At 50.2% G+C, this 21156-nt stretch overlaps 1 protein-coding gene and 1 long non-coding RNA gene across 2 annotated transcripts in view; one reads left to right on the top strand and one right to left on the bottom strand.

Annotated features, from left to right (window-relative positions):
• MYO18A (myosin XVIIIA) overlaps positions 1 to 21156 on the bottom strand; it is a 92870-nt gene that overhangs the window by 62827 nt on the left and 8887 nt on the right. Inside the window, exon 2 of the mRNA XM_090257655.1 lies at positions 18662 to 19742. Within this exon, the coding sequence (XP_090113781.1) occupies positions 18662 to 19660 (999 nt within the window). The 5' untranslated portion in view covers positions 19661 to 19742. The remainder of the gene's footprint in view (positions 1 to 18661; positions 19743 to 21156) is intronic.
• On the top strand, positions 9832 to 11412 carry LOC149997943 (uncharacterized). The gene is made up of 3 exons (XR_016507220.1): positions 9832 to 10051; positions 10190 to 10370; positions 11216 to 11412. It is a non-coding gene; the product is annotated as an uncharacterized LOC149997943 (long non-coding RNA).

The following is a 21156-nucleotide window of genomic DNA, read 5'->3' as shown; positions in this document are numbered from 1 at the left end:
CTTGGAAGGAAGCCCTGGAGCAGAGCTGTCTCCAACCAGTGTCCAACCAGAGTAGCGGGAGACCCCAGGCCTGTCACCCCAGCCAGTTGTCCTGTGAGCCCAGTGGGTCCTGTAAACAGTATTACTTTCTGTGTGAAAAGGCTGGTAGACACTGCCCAGGAGGACCAAAGCCCAGCTCTGCCTCCTGCCTACCACTCACTCCAAGCACAGCCACACACAGCCACGAGGACACTGGGCTCCTGCCTCTGCTTTCTAGGGAGTGGTGTGTGTTTCCCAGAAAGATGGCCTGCACCTTCTGGGGCGCGTGCTGTGTCACAGGCCTTCGCATCTCCAGTGCTTTCTCGACACAATGGTGCCAACCTCAGCTGCACAATGAAATCCCCTGTGGGACTTTAAAAATACTGATGCTTGAATTCCCCACCCCCCACCACCTTGTTTCTGACTTAATTAGTCTGGGAGGGAGGCATGGGCATTAGGATTTTTCAAAAGCTCCTCCAGGTGGTTCTTAAAGCAGCCAAGGCTGAGAACTGCTCAACTCGAAGGCCAGCATAAGGCCAAGCACTGAGGTGCCCTTTTGTTCAGTCAATGAGTGGGTCAGTGAATGAATAAATGAATGAATGAATGACTTAGCTGTGTGACTGTGGGCAGGTGACAGTAAAAGGAGAGGATTATGCTTCACTAACTCTTTTATAGTTAGCATGACATTGGTGAAATCTCAGTGACTGAAAGGGCTTTAGTTCTCAAAGTGTGGTCCCCAGACCTACAGTATCAGTGTCACTTAGCAACTTAATAGGAATGCAAATTAGGACCCTTCCCAGATGCACTGAATCAGAAACTCTGGATATGGGGATCAGCACCTGTGTTTTAACCAGGCTTCCAGGTCAGGGGCCCCTCCCCAACCTCTCTCCTCCCCTTCTGTGGGCACGGGTTGGCATTACCGCCTGAGCTCCACCTCCTGTCTCCCCGACTCCACCCCATCCATGGAAAAATTGTCTTCCACAAAACCAGTCCCTGGTGCCAAAAAGGTTGGGGACCGCTGCTCTAAGTGATTTAGAGAATCACTGCTTTCAAGGACTTATTCCTGGTGAACCGTGGCTACGTTAGTGACACCTCTGGAGGCTGACTGCCTGGTTCATTCTCGGCTCTTCCATAGAGGAAACTATACAGGTTAACCCTGTGGTTCAATTTCTTCACTTGTAAAACGGGGAAAGTAACAGCACCTATCGCAAAGGGTTATTGTAGGGGTTAGATGAATTAGTACCCGCAAAGCTCTAAAAACAGTATCCAGCACAATAGTTTTCAATACATTTTAACTATTATTATCTATCTGTGATCATTAGGGGGGGAAGATACATCATCAGCAAAATTTCTAGATATCTGAAGACTACCCCCTTTAAGAAATAAAATGTTTTCTATCTTGAGTAGTTTTCTAAATTCAATTACTACTCACAATTATAAAAATAACATTTTATGGACTCTCTTTCTTAAGCAAAACACTGAACTCATTTCAAACTCTGAGCTTCCCCTCTTGAACCCAATCATTTCCACTCCATCCTGTACTGAAGGGCATGCCCTTCCCACTGTGACGACTCCTGACTTCCCAGCCTGGCTTCTGACCCCTCCCCCTCACAAGACCTCCAGCCACTCTCAAGAGGACACCAACCCCATCTAGACATCACAGTCAACACAAACCCTTGCTATATGCCCATGTTAGGAAGGAAGGCCAGACATCCCTTGTGTCCATATATCTGCTTTTTAGTTCTTTCGTCCCTACCTCTGTCATGGCATCAGCTGTCACGATGCCTGTCAGCATGCCTGTCTCCAGCAGTCTCACTTCCTTATAGTATGCTGTTTCTGCCAAAGGTTAGAGAACCAGATAGCCACACCCGAGAGAACAGAGTCCAGGGCAGAATAAGTGGGACATCAGCAAGATGGCAGGCTCTCCTGTTAGTGAAGGACCTGGGTTTTTTTATATATATATTTAAAGATTTTATTTATTTATCTTTAGAGAGAGGGGAAGGAAGGGAGAAAGAGAGGGAGAGAAACCTCAATGTGTGGTTGCTTCTCATGTGCCCCGAACTGGGGACCTGGCCTGCAACCCAGGCATGTGCCCTGACTGGGAATCGAACTGATGACCCTTTGGTTCACAAGCTGGTGCTCAATCCACTGAGCAACACCAGCCAGGGCAGGACCTGGGTTTTCATGTGCAGACTTGGTGTCTGCTATTTTGGCAGCTGAAGGGCCATCTTAAACCCACCTGCTGTTCAGCAGTGCTCTAGAAGAGGACTTCTGGGTAACTGAGGTGTCACTGTATCCACAGTCTTGTTCTGAACTACTAGCAACCATGTGCTCATCCACTCGTCTTTTCTATTCAGATGGCTACATCCTGCCAGTTCTGTCTCTGAGATGACTGGTGCTATTGATGGAGATCATCTCAAATCAGTTTCACTTTCTTTAGTGAAAAGAGCAGACCTCTCCATTCAGAAGGGAAACCTGAGGCCCTGACAACATGCCAACATCACACACAACCATGACCAGTCCCTTTGCTGCACAGCGGTCAGTGCTGTTTCAGGGCCTGGTCCATGTCTTTAATCAGCTTAACCTGTGGTTCTTGGGGTCACCCCCACAGCCAGTCAGACCACCCTCAGGCCCCTCAGCCTGCCTCCCAGGACAGCCATATCCTGGCCCTTCCTTACACTTCACCTTCACTTTTCTCTCTCCTTCTCCCCAGCCCACCTGGCTCTCACTCTCTCAGGCTGTTCTTCCCGCAGTTCCCCGCCCTCACCACCACCAGAGCTTGGACTTAAAAATGCCTCTCTACCAGCCCCTCTAGTTTCTCAACCCTCCAGGTCCATCTTGAGCGCCCCCCCCCCCTCCTGCTTTATGTAACCTTCCCTGAAACCCAAGGCCTACATGGTAATGTAGTGCAAAAGCATTTACATCCAGGACTGAATCCCCACTCTGCCTCTTATAGCTTCCACTTTTGGGGGGCTGGGGATGTGAGAATTTTAAAAGAAAGTACATGCAAAGCACCAGGCAAATTATAGGTAAATTCTAATTAAAAACCATAACACTCAATGTATCTATACCCTAGATGTGACCACATACACACGGTGGTTCTTGATTATACTCAGTATGGATACAGTGGAGTTACATATGACACAGGGTTAGATTCTAAAGTCAGCATGTTAGGCAAAAATATAATATAGTCAAAATTACCCTTAAAAATCCCTTAAGTTGCTTACAAAGTACATTTCACATGGTTTTGTATATACTGATCTATATATCTGCATAGAAGCCTAATGTATACAGTCAAGGACAGCTTATAATAAAAATATGCAAAACACAATGTTTACAATTTTAGACTACAGTAATGTAGCTTCTTATAAAACTATATAGTTGAATTTATTGAAGTTTACTGTGTATAAGCCATGACTACACAGCATAACTGATGTTTTGATAGCAATCTATATGTCATGTGTTTAAGCCTTCTCTCCTGGGACAGCAGAGACCATTTCCTACTTCTTTTAGATCCCATCCTATTCCCCAGCACTAGGCACATGGTAGGTGTGCAGTAAAGATCCATTGGATTTAACTAACTGATATGAAAGGTAAGGCACAATAAACCGGGTGGAACAGAATGGCGGACAAAGGCATACACAGATGGAGAGTAACAACCTCAGCTCCTTTGTTCTCCCCTGTTGGTGGTGTGGGGTGAGTGAAAGGTCCCTGGCTCTGTTTCAGGCACTGGGCCCAGGCCGAGTGGCTAAGAAGAGTTGAGGGCAGGCTAGACAGGAGGCTCTGGGAGGTAAAAGAAGTCTTTCATTTCTTCAACTAGCAATGATGTGTAATACCTCAGGGTGAACGCTGTGGGGAAGCACAGTGCCTGCTGCCTTTTCAGCCTCTTCACCACCACATGGGGAGCTCCTTGAGGCTGGTTTGCAGGGATATAGTTTGGAAAACACTGAGACTGACGTTCTAATTAACATCTTAACAAAAAAATACTCCTCTGACCCCATTTGTCCCACTAGCTGTGTTAAATCAAACTCTTATTTTTTTAAAAAAAGGCTATAAACACTGGTTCCATAAACGTATACTAATTGTATGGTGCCTGTATTATTACTAATTTGCAATGTATGAAATATCACTAACAGAACTCTTCATTTAGGGAAGTTGTGGGGGATGGTGTTGTGTTTCAAGCACTCAGCTCTCGGGGCTGAGAAGGGCTGGGGCGCTTATGCTTCCTGGGGTAGGAGGACTCCCCACCACCTGGGTGATAGATGAACTTTCTGGGGGCCTCAGCACGAGTGTCGTCCCTGTTTTGGGAAGGGTTATTTTTCTTTCCCTGGTTTATTTATTGGTGTGTAACATAGGTCTTCTCCTTTTTGAAATATCAATCTAGCAGGCAGTGACTGGTAGCCTTTAAGGTACCAAATTTTTTTAAAAATTTTGAGCACTGATGACCAGATCACCAGTGGATGATAAAGTAAAAGACAGATGGCCCCCTTGAAGAAGCCCAGGGATAGCCACAGGGAGGGGAAGGAGGGCTAAGAGGAAACCTGCCTGGGTGAAAGATGCAAGCCCAGGGCTAGGCCCAGACACCCTGGCCCTCAGGACAGGTCAAGCCAGGTGGGGGCATGCACTCTCCGGCCCCACCCCGCGGCTGGCACAGGGGCGGGGCTGAAGGCGGGCCAGGCTCGCACATGCGCTGGAGCCCCAGGACATACCCGTCCTGCAGAGCCGCTGGAGCCCAGCAGAGGGCGGGCCTGCCTGGTCACCAGCCCGCCCGCGCCAAGGCCGCAGGATTTCACCTCCACAGGGCTGGCCTCCAAGCCCCACCCCAAAGAGGCGTCCCCCTGAGAGCCAGAGGCAGAGGGGTCCACCGCTGCAAGATGGCCTCTGGCCTTACCCAGCAGGGACAGGGCAAGAAGAGGCAAGATTAAGCTCAGTGCCGACTTTGCCTTCATCCTCAAAGCCCCAAACAGTTGCTTCATATAGCAGACACTCAATAAATGCTTACTGATGAAATAAAATGGATGAATGGATAATTACATGAATAAACCGAAGACTCCAGGGACGCTTTGAACCTGTGCGGTGGGCAAAGAGGTCTGGAACAAGCAGGAGGGTCAGTGGACATGGAGTGGTCAGTCCCAGGTCGCTGCCCCAGAGGTGGTCCCTGAGGCTTGGGGCTCCACACTCCCCCAGGCCCTGTCTGCTCAGTGCCTGGTGACACCACACCACCTCATGGGCTCAGAGCCCAAGCAGGGACGCCTGGGCTTGTCCTCTCTGCTGAGACCAGGAGTCTGCTGGCTCCAGTAGGCCTTCTGGTCCCTTAGGATACCTCAGCTGCTGGGGATTTCCTCGTGGTCCCTGGGGATTTCCAAACTGGCCCTGCTTCCTCAAGCTCCCACAAGGCCCAAAGCCAAGGGCCAACCTTAAGGAAGGTTTCTCACAATCCTCCACGCCCTTGTCCCAAATCCCACCAAGACTTGGGTCAGTTCTGAGTCTACTAAATGCACCACACAGGCGATAGTCCCATCCCCACCCCCTCTAGCAGACAAGAGAATAAACATAATGAAGTATTGTTCTTCTCTTTTTCACATAAATGACAATTCTCTATGTCCACAGAAGAACAAAAGGAAACCTAGTTCAAGGGTTAGCCGCACTGATTTAAATAAAATATCAATAACGTCTTCCAGATGGTGAGAACTGGAGTCCTGCGGTGCTTATTCTCAAAGTCAGAGGCTCCTTTAGATAAGCCTCAGGTACCTCCAAACACTGGACTGTCAATAAAAGTTTGAGGATCTGTGTGTTCACCTCTGGAAGCCCCTACGGGGCCTCTCTTTGGAACACTTTGAAGTAAAAATAAAGCAGAAACCCAATTTCCATAGAAGCAGGAAGGGAGAAGTAAAAGCTTCTACTTTTCCTACCAGCCCACCACCTCCGCATCAGCCACCCTGGCCAAATCCACTGGGGCATGTGAGCACCTGCGTTGCCAAGCTAGGCAGAAAACATGCTTGGCGAGTGGGAAGCACTGCCCCAGTTGCAGTGGCACACAGCCAGGGACCTGTTGGCTCTGGGGCATCAGGATTCCAGGGTTGGTGAAGTGTAGAGATTACCAGAGAGGACAAGACTTCATGAAAGGAAGGGAAATGCCACCATCCCCAGCCTCATCAGGGGCACTGCAAGAGGAGACAAGCCTACAGGAGCACTTCACCATTTCTTTTCTGAGAGCTGTTTAGAACTAGACCTATTTAATATGGTAGCCAGTAGCCATGTGTGGCTATTTAAATTGAAGTTAAATAGAAACAACGGGAATATTACTTCTGATTAAATTAAAATCAAATAAAATTCAAAATTCAGTTTCTCAGTCACATGGGTCACATTTCAAGTGCTCAAAAGCCATGTGTGGCTAATGGGTACCACGGTGGAAAGCAGAGACTATTGAACATTTCCATCTTTGGGGAATCCATCTGGCTTAGAAGATACCCGTTTCAGCTTGTCCTGGTCATCCTTGCCAAAGACTCTCAGGTATTGCCCCTGGTCACCTACAGTTCTTTCCCACCCCTGCCCCAGATTCTACTTAGACTCTTGTCCCCATGTGCCTGGCCCTGATCCCTAGGCCTCAGAAAGAAGTGGGGGAGGGGGACTGTAGCCACAAGTTAATACCCTGCCTGGGAGCAGAAGCCAGATGCAGAGGGGCTGAAAAAGCAAGACTGAATGGAAGCCAGCTCCCATCCTGAGGCATCCCAGGCTTGGGAGAAAGCCCCTCAGTGCCACACAATCATTCCTTGTTTCAGCAGTCCCTGGGTAAGACATCTGGAATGTAGTGGCCTGAGGGCTTCCCCACATCACCCCTGCTAGACTCAGATGATGTTAGTGCTCCCAGAGAGAGAAATCGCAGCAGAATCCTAAACTTTCAAGGGCAAATAAGGCCAATGAAGCCTCATCCTGAGCAGCATGCCATGAGTTCTGCCATGGGGCATGGGAACCATAACTGGATACGTCCCTGTGTCACCAGCTAGATGAACCAAATGAGGAAAATGGGAAGGAGGACATGGGGGAGAAAGGACTTTGGAACATGACTGCCATGCTAGAGAGGCTCAAACTAGCTCCCCCAGCCCTGTATCCACAGGTGTTGGGGAAGGGGTGGAGGGAGACAAGGGGAAAGGTATGAGTCTGGCTGCTATCACATTCTATCACAGTTAGAAAATCCAGTGGGAGGGTCTGGGCAAGCTTGCATGTGCAATGGAAAGAGCAGGGATCAGGCCCAGGAACTGGCAGGTCAGGACAGCCTTTCTGTTTGGTGCCTCAGTCCTGCTTAGCCTTAACCCAGAAGGGTTGTCAGAGGCAAGACAGGTGTGAAGAAACAAAATAAGTTGTAGAGAGACCACGAATAAGTCGAGTTTGTTCAACTGGAAAACAAATAGCTAGAAAGACATCTGGTATTACAAAGGTATTGGCATCAGCCAAGAATTTGACTGGAGAAAATCATAGGAAAAGTAGCACAATTTTAAAAATCGGCATCAAACTATGTAGATTGGAAGCACAGGGCAAAGCAATCCCATTCTGAGGCTACCTGTGGCCCTTGGGGACCAATCTGGGCTTAATTTCCCTATGTTCGCCTTAAAAGCCCACAGGTCAAAAGCACCATCTTGAGGACAAGGATAAAGCTACAGCCCACCCCATGAGCAGAGCTGAGTCATAAACAGGCTGGTGGCATTCCTGTGGGCAAATGACCCATCAAGCTCCCAAGCACCAAGTGCTTCCCAACATTCAGACAGATTAATGATGATGATGATGATAAAGCTATTCTAAGTCACTTATATGTATTGATTCATCTAATCCTCAAAACAACATTACGAAGAAAGTACTATTATTATTATTATTGTTATTATTATTATTATTATTTTACCAATGAGGGAAGTAGGGCACAGAGAAATTAAATAATTTGTCCAAGGTCATCTGCTAGCAAGCAGGGGTGGTTCACATCCCATCAGGTAGGGTGGGGTGCTCAGGCAGATACTCCTCACCTTCTCATTCCTGCCTGCCACCCCCAACCTCACCTGAACAAGAAACTCCTGTCATTGTCCAGAAATTCTGAGGCCAGAATTATGCAACGGGGACTCTGCCAGAGAAGGCCAAGTGCTAAGGGGACTAGAGATGTTTGCTGGTCACTTGACTCCAGGAAGACAGCCCACAGTAGTCCCCCAGGCTTCTCAGGCGGTGAGCCCAGTTTCACTCTTGCCTCTATTGATCTTGATGCATGGCCAAGTGAGTGGGGCCCTCACCCTGGGCGTGCGTGGCCTAATTTAGGATGTAAGGCTGTGCCAGGCCCAGCACAGGCTGGGTCTTCAATGCCTGAAGCGCCAGACCCGTGGGCTCCCACTGCCCAGACAGCTCCGGGGAGGTCGAGGTAAGAGAGAGCAGCCCTCTTGGGAGGAAATGTTTCACTGTCTGAAGCCATGCAAACCAGCCCACAGATGAGGGAGACAGTGTCAGACCCTTTCCCTCACTGGAAAGGTCCTGGAATCTCCAGACACTTTTCCCTGGGTGTGATGGGGCTGGGCATGAAACTGGGTATCACCAAGAGTCATGACTGTCTCCTGCTGCCTGACAGTGCTGTCACTGCTTGGCCTCTAGCCCATGCCACCCTGGGCTGAGAGCTGTCTTTCTGCAGATGTCTTCTGTTCTAGAGAAAGCATGGGCTCCCTGATCACAAGGATGGCATCTTCAGCCTTTCTCCTCCACAGAATCAAGCCCACAGTGTGTGACATGGAGCAGGTGCTCTTCAGGCTTCCTGACCTCCGCCTTGATTGTGCCAAGACTCTGGGGTCCTTCACACCTGGCCTTTCCTGGAGTCCAGAGCCACATCCCCTTCCCACTCCAAACCATCCCAGCCCTCTTTTGCCCAGAACCAGGGGCATCCAGAGAAAAGAGCTTGGGAAGTGAGAAATCTCCCTCCCTGTGGGTACCCTGCATGCCACAGGGCCTGGCAGTGACAGAAGCTGGGGAGGGACAGAGGAAGTGAGTCAGCTCCTCGCAGAAATGGAATGGGAGGGAGGAGCCACAGAACTAAGATCAGGGGACAAAGGGCACAGGAGAAAGGTCACAAAGAAAGAGAAGCAGGCCCTGGAGTCACTGGGGAGCCCACAGAATGGAGGACAGATACAGGTGACAAACTCAGCAGTGCCATCTGCCACCAAGGCTGGGTGGCCCCCATAGGCCAGAGACCTGGATCTGGCTGGCACAACCCCATCTGCGGATGGAATCTGAGGTGGCTCCCATTCATGACTCACGTGTGGCTGGAGGAAGTGAGGCCACAGCCATGTTCTCTCCTCACTGAGGTAGATTCTCTGGTCCCTAAGGCTTCCCACTGCCTCTCCTGAGCCTCACAGGTCCAGAAGCCCAGGTCGCCCCAGCCTGGCCCAGTGGAGAGACAGATGTTTGCATCTCCAAAGAGAGTGGGAACTGAGCGAGGCCTTCAGAGCAGAGGAGCTGGGGTTGCTGTAGCACCCACCACTGGCCTCTGCAGTAGCCCCTGCCCAGCCAGGAGCTGTCCCTAGGCTCCAGCTGGAATCTGTTGCTCTGATTAGGAAAAATCCTTGCTGTGAAAATTCCCAGCCTGCTGACATTCCAGCACAGAGGCAGCCCAGGGAAAGCAACAGAAGGGAAGAGGAAGCCATGAACCCTGCAGGGCCACATTCCACCCCCTCACAGACCTGCAGCCTGTAAGACAGGCACATTCCTCCAAGGTCCCCTGGGGGATCTTAGGCAACAAACCTTAGGCAACTTACTTAACCTTAACCTCTCTGTAATCCAGATCCCCAGAGCTGGACACCGTGTGACCCCATGTGACACTGTATGTGCTTCTCACCCAAGCCTGGTGCCTTTCTGGGGGCTCCAGTGAAGGCGCAGGAAACAGGCCATCCCCAGGACCCTCCTCCCAGCACCCCTTCCCCAGGCTCCTACTCCTGAAGCCTAGAGCCCATCTGTCCTCCACACATGTGGGAGATGCCGCATGCCCAGGGACACACGAAACAGAGTCACGGTAATGTACAGCAGACAAGTCACCAAGGCCGGCGGGGAGGGTTCTAGGAAGCCAAACTGAGCTAAACAGGTAAAACTGGACAGAGAATGCGAAGTCAGTTCCTGACTCAAGCACCATCTTCCTTTCTTCAACAAATAGCCCCTGCTCTCATGAAGTGCTCCAGCACTGGAGAAAGAAGAAGATAACTAATTAACTGCAATCTTGATGAAGGCAACGAAGGAAAAGGATGGGGTGCTTCCAGAGTGCAGACTTGACCTGGTCTGAGAGGATCAGGGAGGGCTTCCCTGAGGAAGTGATATTCAAACTGGAGCCAATGAATGTGAGTCCATGAGGGTGGGCAAGGAAAAGCATTACAGACAAAAAGAACAGCAGGAGCTCAATGGTAAAGTAAGTGAGAACTCTCCATTGCACACCCACTACCTGCTTGGCACTCTGCCAGGCTAAGCTCCTTGCCTCTTCCCCACTGGGCACACTAGGAGACAACAGTGTTCAGACCCCATGCAACAGAAGAGGACACATTCTTGGTCAGGGGGCACAATCCAGGGATCCTGCCACCTCAAGTGCTGCAGTGGTCAGTACTAGCATGTCAGTAATGGCCAAAAAGGTAGGCGGCCACGTTCCTGCCTTCCAGGATCTCACAGGGGAGATGCGTAAGGGGTGTAAATGCACCCCTCCACCACCTCTGGGAGACCGCACCCAGATGCTGCCAAGACAGGGGCTGCTTCTCTTCCTAAGGCTTCCCTCAGCTACCCTTCCCAGTGCCTCTCCCAGCTCCCACAAGATTGAATCCTGCCTGCTGCCCCTCGGGCTCACTTCCTCTGGTTAATCTTCTGGAAGGAGTGAGCTCAATGGTCACGCTTTCTGTGGCTCACTGTCCACAGAGCAAGAGCACGTGTGGCCAGTCACTGTGGCTCCCCCTTCTCTTCTGGAGGAGAGGCTTCTAGGAGCAGGAATCAGGTGGGTCCAGACCTGAGCTAGGCAGTGGATGTCTAAGGAGACCCAGACACTGCCTTCCCCTGCCCTATACAGTAGGTCCTCAAATAACATCATTTTGTCCAGCATCATTTCATTGTAACACTGATGAGATGCCGTAGGACCTTAACTCTTGTTTATACCAAGTAGCCTATGCTAAAATTGGTTTCATTATCCATTCTTCTGTCGCAGATCCAAGAACCTATCGATGACATTAAGTGAGGACTTACTATAGAGCACACTAGTGAAGAACAAGGAGCTGATGCTGTGAGTTCAAATCCTGATAAGTCAATTAATAGCTTGAAACCTTAGGCAATTTACTTAACCTTAATCTCTCTGTAATCCTCGCCGATGCAGCAGAGATTATTATAACACCTACTTTAAAGAGTCGTTGGGAAAATTAAATGAGTTAATATATATATAAAACATCTAGAACACTGCCTAATGTACAGGGGACACTGTCCTCATCCTGGCTATTGCTTTTCATGCCCTTCCCTCAGGGCATTTCTGTTCAGCTGAATCCTTACCAGATCAGTTAGGGAGCATGTATGTGCTACATACTGTACTGGATGCTATACAGAACACTGGACAAACACCCTATACTCTTCCCTACCCCGGAGTCTGAGCTGTGACAAGGCAGAATGCCATGCCCGGATTCTGAGGAACATATGGCGGGAGATCAAGGGAGCCAGAGTGGTGACCCAGGTCTAAGGAAACTGTTTCCCAACCCAACTAGAGCCAGCAACTGAAAAAATAAGCTTTGCTGACACTGTCCTCTGTATTTAACAGAACAGAAGCTACTGCCAAACACCACGCAGGACTCTGGGGTTGGCTGGGGTCCCCCTCCCCCCCAAACTGCTCAGCAGGAGGTGGGGAGCCATGAAGACTCCACTCCTTGGCAGAGCCTGTCTGGCATGGTGGGCGCCCACAATGGGGCTGGATCCTGGGGCACATCCGCACTACTGCCCAGGACTGACAACAGAGGCGCCAGGCAGCCAGCCCAGGCAGCAGGGGCGCCCCCTTCCCAGCTGGGTCACCGGTCCCCACCCCCACAGATGCTGCTCTCCACCCTGGGCTGCAGTGAGGATGATCCAGCGGCTCAGTGTAGTGGGGTGGCGGGAGCCCTGCTGGCAGGCAGAGCGCGTGCTTGTGGTTTCTGGGAAACACTGTAGAGATTTGCAGCATTTTTAAAATACTTGTGCTCCCACCCGCCATACACCCCCCCTTCACCTCACTCCTCACCACCCCCAGGCTGGGTGTTTGCATATCTGGTATTTTCCAGAACCATTTCAATGTAAATAAGAGAGATTAGAGAGGAGCAGAGGAGCAGGGTGGCCAAGGGTATCATGGTGGACCAGAGGGGTTCTGGCCAGGGCTGGAAGGGGCCAGGGCAGGCTCCCTCAACCAAGGCCCTGCCCCCACACCAGGGGTCCAAGTCATGCCTGCAAAAACAACCAATGACCATGACATGTACCCACACCCAGTTCAATGTGGCCTGGGCACCGTGCCCACCACCCACCGGCTGCGTGGTCAGGGCACTTAGGGGCTGCAGTCCATCTAGCATCTCAATGGGAAGAAGGCAGAATGGTGCCTCTGAGGACAGAGAAGGGATACCTAGCAGAACAGAAATGACCTAGTGTACCCCTTTATCCTGCTGGGCCCATGCACCCTACTAACTAATACAGGACAGGTACCCACCCCCAAAAAATGCTTTTTAAGGTCTTTCACCCATCAGTTCTCATGGCCTTGAACCTACCCACTGGACCCTCATTACCAAAAGAATTCCGTTTGGGTCCTACTTTGAGCCCCCAAGCCAGGGCTCTCACATGGTGAGGCTGATGCCAGAAGTGCCTGGAGCTTTGGCACAAAATGAAGTAAAAATTGTCTGTTTAAAAGAGCAAAACCCCTCCAAGGATCATTTAGAGTAACGTTAGGAACAGAAGCATTCTAGAACACTGTGCCCAAGCAGCACCTGGCTGTTCCAGCAGCACCAGAAGTGCCTGGGAAAGCCCCCTGCTCAGCAGCTGGCCTGGTAGACCTGCAAGCAGTACAATTGGAATCTGCAGTCCCCACTCCTGGTGGTACCCAGGGGTCCTGTGGATATGGATGATGAGGCTCATGCAGTTTCTGCTCAGGGGTCTAGAGCTTCTATATGGCAAAGGGACCCCTGCCCTTCCCCCACATGCAGTCAACCCTGACTGGCCTATCTCCTGCAGGGCCACTGATGTCCCTGGCTGCAGGCCTGAGAAGCTGGGAGCTAAGAAACCAGGAAAAGCTAGGGAGCACCCAGTGCCCATCTCTCCCTTCAGCTGGCTCTTTTTCAGAGTCATAGTGAAAGAGTTTGGACAAAAGCATCAGGAGTCCCAACTGAAAAGAAAACCTTACCAGGAGCAATGCATGATGGGAGAACACTAGGATGGGTTAAGTAAGGAGGCTGCAAAATTACCTTGCCTGGAGGTCTTCAGAGACTGGGCAGAGGGAAAGATACTAATCTTCCTAAGCATTTACTACTTGCCAAAGTCTGCCTAAGTGATCTCATCTAATATATAAACATGTCTATCTTAAATAAAGACCCGTGAAGTATAGTATACAGAATAAAAAACAAGTCTCCCTTTATTCTCCTTCTCAGAGAAAACGGTAGTGAGTTAGTTGGGCGCAAATCCTTCTTTGACTTCATCTTCTCAAATTCTGGGAGGACAGAATAAGGCCCGTTTATGGAGATCAAGGGCCACTTCCTTCCTCTAAGAGGCATCTCCTAATTACCACCCCTTCTCCCTAGGTGGAGCTGCCCACTCCTGCTTCCCACCCTACTGTTTACCTGTACAGACTTCTATGACAGCAGTTATGGTGCTTGGTTGCCTTTCTTTACTTATGTCTGCTTCCTCAAGGAAAGATTCCATTTTATTTACTTAATCCCCCAGTGCCCAGTACAGTGCCTGGTCCTTAAACAGGCTTCGTTAAATGTTCAAGGGAGCCCTGGCCGGTGTGGCTCAGTTGGTTGGAGCATCGGCTTGTACACCAAAAGGTTGGGGGTTCAATTCCTGGTCAGGGCACATATGTAGGTTGAGGGTTGGGTCTCCGGTCAGGGCACATACAGGAGGCAACTGATCAGTGTTTCTCTCTCTCTCCCCACCCCCTTCCTCTCTCTCTAAAAATCAATAGATATATTTTTAATTTTTTAAAAAAAATGTCCAAGGGAATGACTAAACTGAAGCTCAGAAAAGTTTGGTAACTTTAGTATAACTCCAACAGGTCTTTGTGGTTCCAAAGTCCATGTTCTTTCCATTCTAACAAGCACTCTCCTAGGTCCTCCTGAATGTGGAGGTGTTTTGATGGATATGATGACCTCTTATGGAACCTCACAATGCTATAGCAATTGTGGACAAATCCCAAGGTCCAACAAGAGAAGAAACTCTATCACAGATCTCTGGCAATTGCCTGACAGTTCCACAGGGCTCAGGAAACTAGACTAGATAGACTTGACTGGGAATTGGTAGTAGGCCTTCTTTAAGCCCCCTCCCCTCTCCTCCTACCACAACCTCAAAAGCTCAGGAAGCAGTGCTTTCTGGGTAGGACTCTCATGCAGGCCAGCTCCTCTGGCTCTTCGCAGCAGGAGAGCAATTACATTGGCCAGGGTGGACTTTTCTGAGCTCAGCAGAAACATCCTACATTCATACATAATCCACCTGGTCCTCACGATGGGCCTACTGAGGATACAAATGGAAGGCACCAGCTCTCCTCTCTTCCAGACCCTACCCACCCAGCTGCTTCCTTTTCTCAGTGGGCATACACTTTCCCACCTGGACTCACAGAACTGGAGAGAGGAATTTTGATCCAGCTGAGGTTCTAAGATCCTCATCTTTACCAACACCTCCCTTAATTTCACCAGACTCAGGGAAGTCTCTGCCTTTAGAAGATTTAAGAATAACTGAGCTAAAAACAGATACCCCCAAAACACTTTACCTGAGGAACCATGGAAAGAACTTAGCATCCTTCCCCAAACCTGGCAGTCACACTTGATCCCTCCTCTCCTCCTTCCCTCACATCAGTTGGTCACCAAGACTCCAAAACCTACCTCAGCGGCTTACATCCAATACCTCTCTCCATTTCCAGTGCCTCTCCCCAAGTACAGACCTCCATTCATTCTACTAGGATTACCAGAATACCTCCTTCACTATTCTCCCCACAGCTACCCTTGCTACACCAAAACATCTCCACAAATAGCCAGAGAGACTTTCTAAACTCTGTCCCCATTACTTCCTGATTAAACTGCTACATTGCCCTTACGTTAAAGTTTACATTCCCTAGCATGACCCACAAGGGCCTTTGTGACCTGGCCCCTGCTTGCTTCTCTTGCTGCTTCTCTCAATATTGCCCCCATTCACTGTCCCCAGCTTTATTGCCCAAATGTGTCATTCTCTCTCCAATCTCCAGGCTTTGACTTGTGTCTAGCACAGCCTTTTCCTTCCTCCTGCCTCCCTATGTCAGCTCTCTCTGACTCATTCCAAAGACTATACTTGAAGTCCCTCTTCTGTGCTCCCTAGTACCCTGACTGGCCTGTCACTGAGCTTCTCAAATGGCAATGTCATTGTCTGCTCCTTGACCATCTCTCCCACTAGACCAGGAGTTCCTTGGGGTTGGGGTCATGTGTTGCTCACTGCTGGGTCCCAGGACCCGTCACACAGGGTGTGCTCAACAAATGTTTGTTTAGTACAGTGATTTTTTTCAACCTTTTTCATCTCATGGCACACATAAACTGATCACTAAAATTCTGCGGTACACCAAAAAACATTCTTTTTTTGATTTGACAAAAAAAAAAAAAAAAAGGGTATAATTTTGATTCATTCACACCAGACGTCTATTGTTGTGTTGGCTGTTGTCATTATTTATTTGACAATCTAAGGGAAATGAGGTCAGTGCCCCTGACTAAATAGTCAGGTATTGCATGTTTAAAAATTCTTGCGCCACACCAGTTGAGAAGTGCTGGTTTAGCAGATAGGTGAGTGGAAGAATAGATGGTAGAAGAAGGGCTGCTTCTCTTAGGCCTGCTGAGTGATTTCTATCAGGCCCCAAGTCTAGCCTACTGTTACTGCTGTGGCTCACCCCTCCTCCCAATGGAGCCTTGTCTAGCAACTACAGAGACATATGAACAAGGTGTGAGCCAAGTATTCTGGACACACACCATGTGAGAAGGAAACCCAAGGGGCTATCTCTCCCTGGGGCCTTCTGAACAGGCCATGGACAGGAGCCATGGGGCTTGGCCCCCATCTGTGTGCAGAAAGAAAACAGATGGCCAGCCAGCTCCCTTATAGCTCCCTGGGGACAGGCAATGTGTGGACACAGTTGATGGATGGCCTGGCGAGCAGGGTGGCCGCCAGAGCTCTCCCTGCGGGGCTAGAGTTGTCAGGGTACCCCGCCTGCCCAGGAGTATGGAGGAGGTAGGATGCCTCTTTTCTTGGCATGGAACTGGGATTAGAACCGTTGCCAAAAAAAGGAGTAGGAGTGGGAGGAAGAGAAGATAGAGGATGAGAACCGAGACTGCAGCACCCCCACACCAGCTCCAGGGTCTGTCTCAGGAAGCCACAATGTTGGGCTCACTCTGCTCCCCTCTGATGTGGTAGGAATCCCCACCACCTACCCAGGGAAGGAAGGATATGGGGCTTCTTTCAGCCCTATGCTTCTTGTTGTCTTGCCAGATTGTTCTAGGAGACTCGTGAGGATGAGGCTTTCCACTGTGTCCCCTACTGGATCCCACAGGTAGGGTAAGAAGTGCTCTGGGCACCAAATGGGTTTGCCCCATGGGCTAGAGCAAGTCCACATTTCTATAATATCAACTATAAGGTGGGATACACCAGGGCTTCCAAAGCTAAATCATCCACTTCCCCAGGGATAGGGTAGCAGCAGCTAGTTGGGCAAGAGAGTGGCTGGGAAATATGAGATGCCAAGGTGATCCCCGTGCTATAAAGAGAGAAACTAAACAGCGTCTGTGATGCCAGGCCCTGAGCCCCACAGAGGCCTGTGCTTCAGCAGGGAGCTGGCAACAATTCCTTGGGGGATTCATTCTTTAAGGAGAAGATTCCATCTGTTGAAGGCAATGTTATCTTGGGAGAAAGTAGATAGACATGGCAACATGGTATGGTCTTTGGTTCTAAGTGGTGGTTCCCCAAGTTCAGCTTAGCCTGGTGGCTAACACAGAGTAGATGCTCAGTGTGTTTCTGGAATAAATATGTCCCGGTCCATCCCTGGATTCTACAACAGGCTCTCTTCCACTCACTACCCCTTCCTGATTAGCAAAGCTGCCTGACCCCACTAGCTCCAGGGTAAAGCAAGGTCTGGAACTCAACTCCAGTGCTTCCTGCCAGAGTCTGACCCTGCCACTCCCGGGACCTCCAGGTCCAATAGGCTGCTAGGTTGAGCAGCCATCTGAGCAGCTACTTCCCCTCCCGGGGAGAAAGCTAGAACCGGGACTCTGCCTGTTTCCTTAGCATTTCCTCCTATTTCTGACTTGGACACATCTGGTTGGTCACTTAGTGCTGAAAGGTCCCGGCCAGGCTGTGCACTGGTCAGGCTTCAGGATCCTGGACAGTCCTAAAAGCCACAGCTGGGAGAGAGGAATGACCAGAGGCCAACTTGTCCTTCATGCATTGGCTCCAGGCAGGACATTCCAAACTGATATGTAGCCACCCTATCAAAAGGCCCGTGGGCTTAGAGATCTCATCCCCCTAGAGTCCATCTTTTCAGAAGTTCAGCTGGGTTGGTTCTTGGTAAGTAAACAGGTATCTGCTAAATCTGATGGATACAGTTAACCTAAATCTGTTCTGGGCCTATGTCCCCTACTTTCACCACTGTTTTGTGTGGGCAGGATAACAGATGGGGTCTTAAGGATAGTCAGGTCACACTTTCTCTGTAGGCTATCCAGGGCCATGCATTTTCTTCTTCCAGGGAAGATAATAAACCTCTTGGAGTACAAGCGATCTTTATAAATCAGACCCAGTCACTCCGCTGCTTCAAACCCTACAATTGTCCCATTTCATTGAGATAAAAATCTAAACTCCTACCATGATTTACAATGTCTTTCATGATTTGACCCCTGCTTATCTCTGCAACCTTACCTAGTATTCAACTCCTCACTCACTAAGAGGCAAAAGGAGGCCTGAGGTCATCTTCCCAGGAGCTACCAAAACAGCTACACATCCAGATGTTCCATGACAGCCCTGATTTGAAATAACTCATCATTTTTTTTTTTTCATTTCCAATATCTAAATAACATGTAAATCCTATATTTTAGTCCAGATATCAGTCTGGACTAGTAGTCCACACTGTCTGTCCCATCTGGAAGTGGCACATGTTATCCTCCATGCCCCAAGTTTAGGCTCAGCAAATATGGTGCCTAACCCCCTAACCCACCCTTGTATCATGAAGCTTGCATGATCATGTACAGCCCCCACCTGAGGTCCGTCCCTTCTCTCCACAAGTCAGGTAAGTGGTCCCTGAAGCCCAAGGAGTGGCCCAGTTTCACCACTCACACATTCGCTCGGCTCTGACTACAGCTCTTGGGTACCCCAGTCATCCACTTAAGTACAATCACAGGAGACACCAACAATCCCAGACCCTGCTCATCCCCTGGGAAACACTCACATCAGCTGGCTCCCTGCGGGGTCCCTTGCCGTTCCGCAGCCAACTCCGGCTAAGCTCACTGAGCTCTGGGATGGGTTGCACCTTGAGCCGCACGCTGTCCCCGGACTGCCGGATCATTTCCACAATCTCGTCCCTGGACTTGCTCTCCACATTGTGCCCATTGATCTCCACCAGACGGTCACCTGGCACGAGCCCCAGGGCCAGGTCCTTGGTGCCTGCACCAGGCTCCGCAAAGTGAACCACCCTCCTATAGACCTGGCTCTCGGGGCCCCGATCCAGCATGGTTGTGCGCCTCAGGGAGAAGCCAAAGTCTCCAGTGGGCCGTCGTTGCAGCTCCAGTTCTCGGAGGCCAGGGGGTGGCGGGGGCACCAGCGGGGGCAAGCGCAGGTCAGCCGGAAACCTTTTAGTCACCAGCTCAGCAACTCGGGACCGGGGCCCCAGTCGAGAGAGACCTGGGCCAGGATGCTGCACCAGCTGTCCCTCTAGAGTCCTCACCTCCACCTGTGGAGATGGGGCAGCAGAGTGCTCTGAGGGGGTGGAGGTCTCAGAGGCGCTCTCATCTCGGCTCCGCTGGGAGAAGGAGAAGCGCTTGACGATCATCTGTGAGTTCTGCTTGGCCAGAGAGCCGAACTTGGCCGCCCGCTGCAGCACGGAGCCACGGAAGCCACCTTCCTCACCCTTGAGGTCATCACTGGAGCTAGCTGTGCTGAGGTGGCCTGAGTCCAGGATGATGCTGCCCCTGTTGCTGTCAGAGTCAATGTCAGTCAGGTGTAGGTCGGAGCCACTGGCCACCTTGATGGGAATGGGGTTGGATATTTCCAGGCGCATCTTAGATTCACGCTTGGAGGAGCGGTTCAGGTTGAAAAAGCCACGTCTCATGCTCATCTCCTCCAGGCTCCTCAGCTCTGCTGCTGACATCCGTTCCTTCTTCTCCTTTTTCTCCTTCTTCTCCTTCCGCCCGCCATCTTTGTCCTTGTCTTTCTTCATTAGGTTAAACATGGTGGAGGTGCTGTTTTTAGGGGTGGTACCCCCCAAAGGATTATGAGTGCTTAGCACAGGGCCTTTGTGTCCCACCTTGCTGCTGCAGACAGGAACAGAGAGAAAGAGAAAGGTTACTGGAGCAGAGGCTCTTCCTGCATCTCCAGTCTGCTCATGGCCAACTGCTGAGCAGCTGCCCCTCACAAAGTGCTAGCTATGTGCCAGGTTCTCTGCTTTATACAAAACTGTCTTGGTTAGGCTAAGCCTCCAACACTGCGATGGGGAGGTCTACTATTACCCCCACTTTACAAATAAGAAAACTTGAGGTTTAGACAAGGTTAGAAAAGCCCAAACTCCAAAGTCTCTCATTTCCTGTGATCCCTGATAGACCCAGGCTTAGGTATGCGTGGAGGTGGCATCTGGGAGATCTGACCTCCTGGCAAGAGGATGCCATCGAGCCAACTTGGGACCTGACTTAAGATTAAAATACAAGGGAGAAAGACAAGGGACTCTGCACACCATCACCTCCCCACAGCAACATCCCTTAAGGAAACAGACATTACGTGCTGCTGGGCTCTTTCCTAAGCCCATTATCTCTAGAACAGCAGCCTTAGCCACTGCCTGACAGAGGACCTCAAAGAACCAACACTTATTTAATGAGCACCACTTGTCAAGCATAATGCCAGGCACTCTACACACACTGCCTCATTTGAACGTCATAGCATCCCTGCAAGGTAGGTATCATTATCTCTACAAATGAGAAAATTAAGTATACGTTAGTTGTCATATAGCTAATAATGGCCATGCCAGGATTCAATGGCAAATATTGTTTTCTTTCTAGGTCTTGGGTGCCCAAATTGAAGCAGGGAGGGAAGTAAGGGGGAGTTCCAGACTAAACAGAGGGCGGACAGCTGTGCAGTGGGGGTAGAGGTGGGATCTGCTGGATAAACAGGATCCTGAAAAACTCACATCCTTTTCCTCAGACCAACTCCTAAATATAGCTTCAGGAAGAAAGTTGGGGCAGCGAGAGAGACGACTTCAGCTCCAGGGCATGTGTGCCTGTGGCACCATCCTATTCCCATCCCTCTCACACCTAACTGGGGACAGGATTGAGAAAAACTTGATGGGAGTGGAGTTGAGAGAGCCTTTCTTGTTCCAACCAGCAGGGAACAAGAAGTAGAAGTAGTCCATACCACCTAATTAGAAATTAAATATGTATATTTTCTCTCTCCATGAAGGCCTTCCCCCTGAATTCTAGACACAAGACCTACAGTCTTACTCCTTCCAACAATGACCTATTGTAAGGTTCTGGAAAGGCCTTTCTTCTGTGAACCCCACCCCCACAGCCAAGCAGGGCCCTCCAGGCTCCTCATTCTACTGAGAAGACCCCCGATCCAAGGTTCAATGCCTAGGAAAGCATCAAGGCCAGAACTTCCAAGGGCCCCAGAGCACTGGCCAGTTGCTTCCGCCTTGCCCAGCACCCTCATCCAAGTGGTTCCTGAGAGATAAATGTACCC

The sequence above is a fragment of the Furipterus horrens genome, unplaced genomic scaffold, assembly GCF_987537825.1.
Source record: "Furipterus horrens unplaced genomic scaffold, mFurHor1.1.pri manual_scaffold_11, whole genome shotgun sequence".
NCBI lineage: Eukaryota > Metazoa > Chordata > Mammalia > Chiroptera > Furipteridae > Furipterus > Furipterus horrens.
This window is presented reverse-complemented; position numbering and strand designations above follow the sequence as displayed.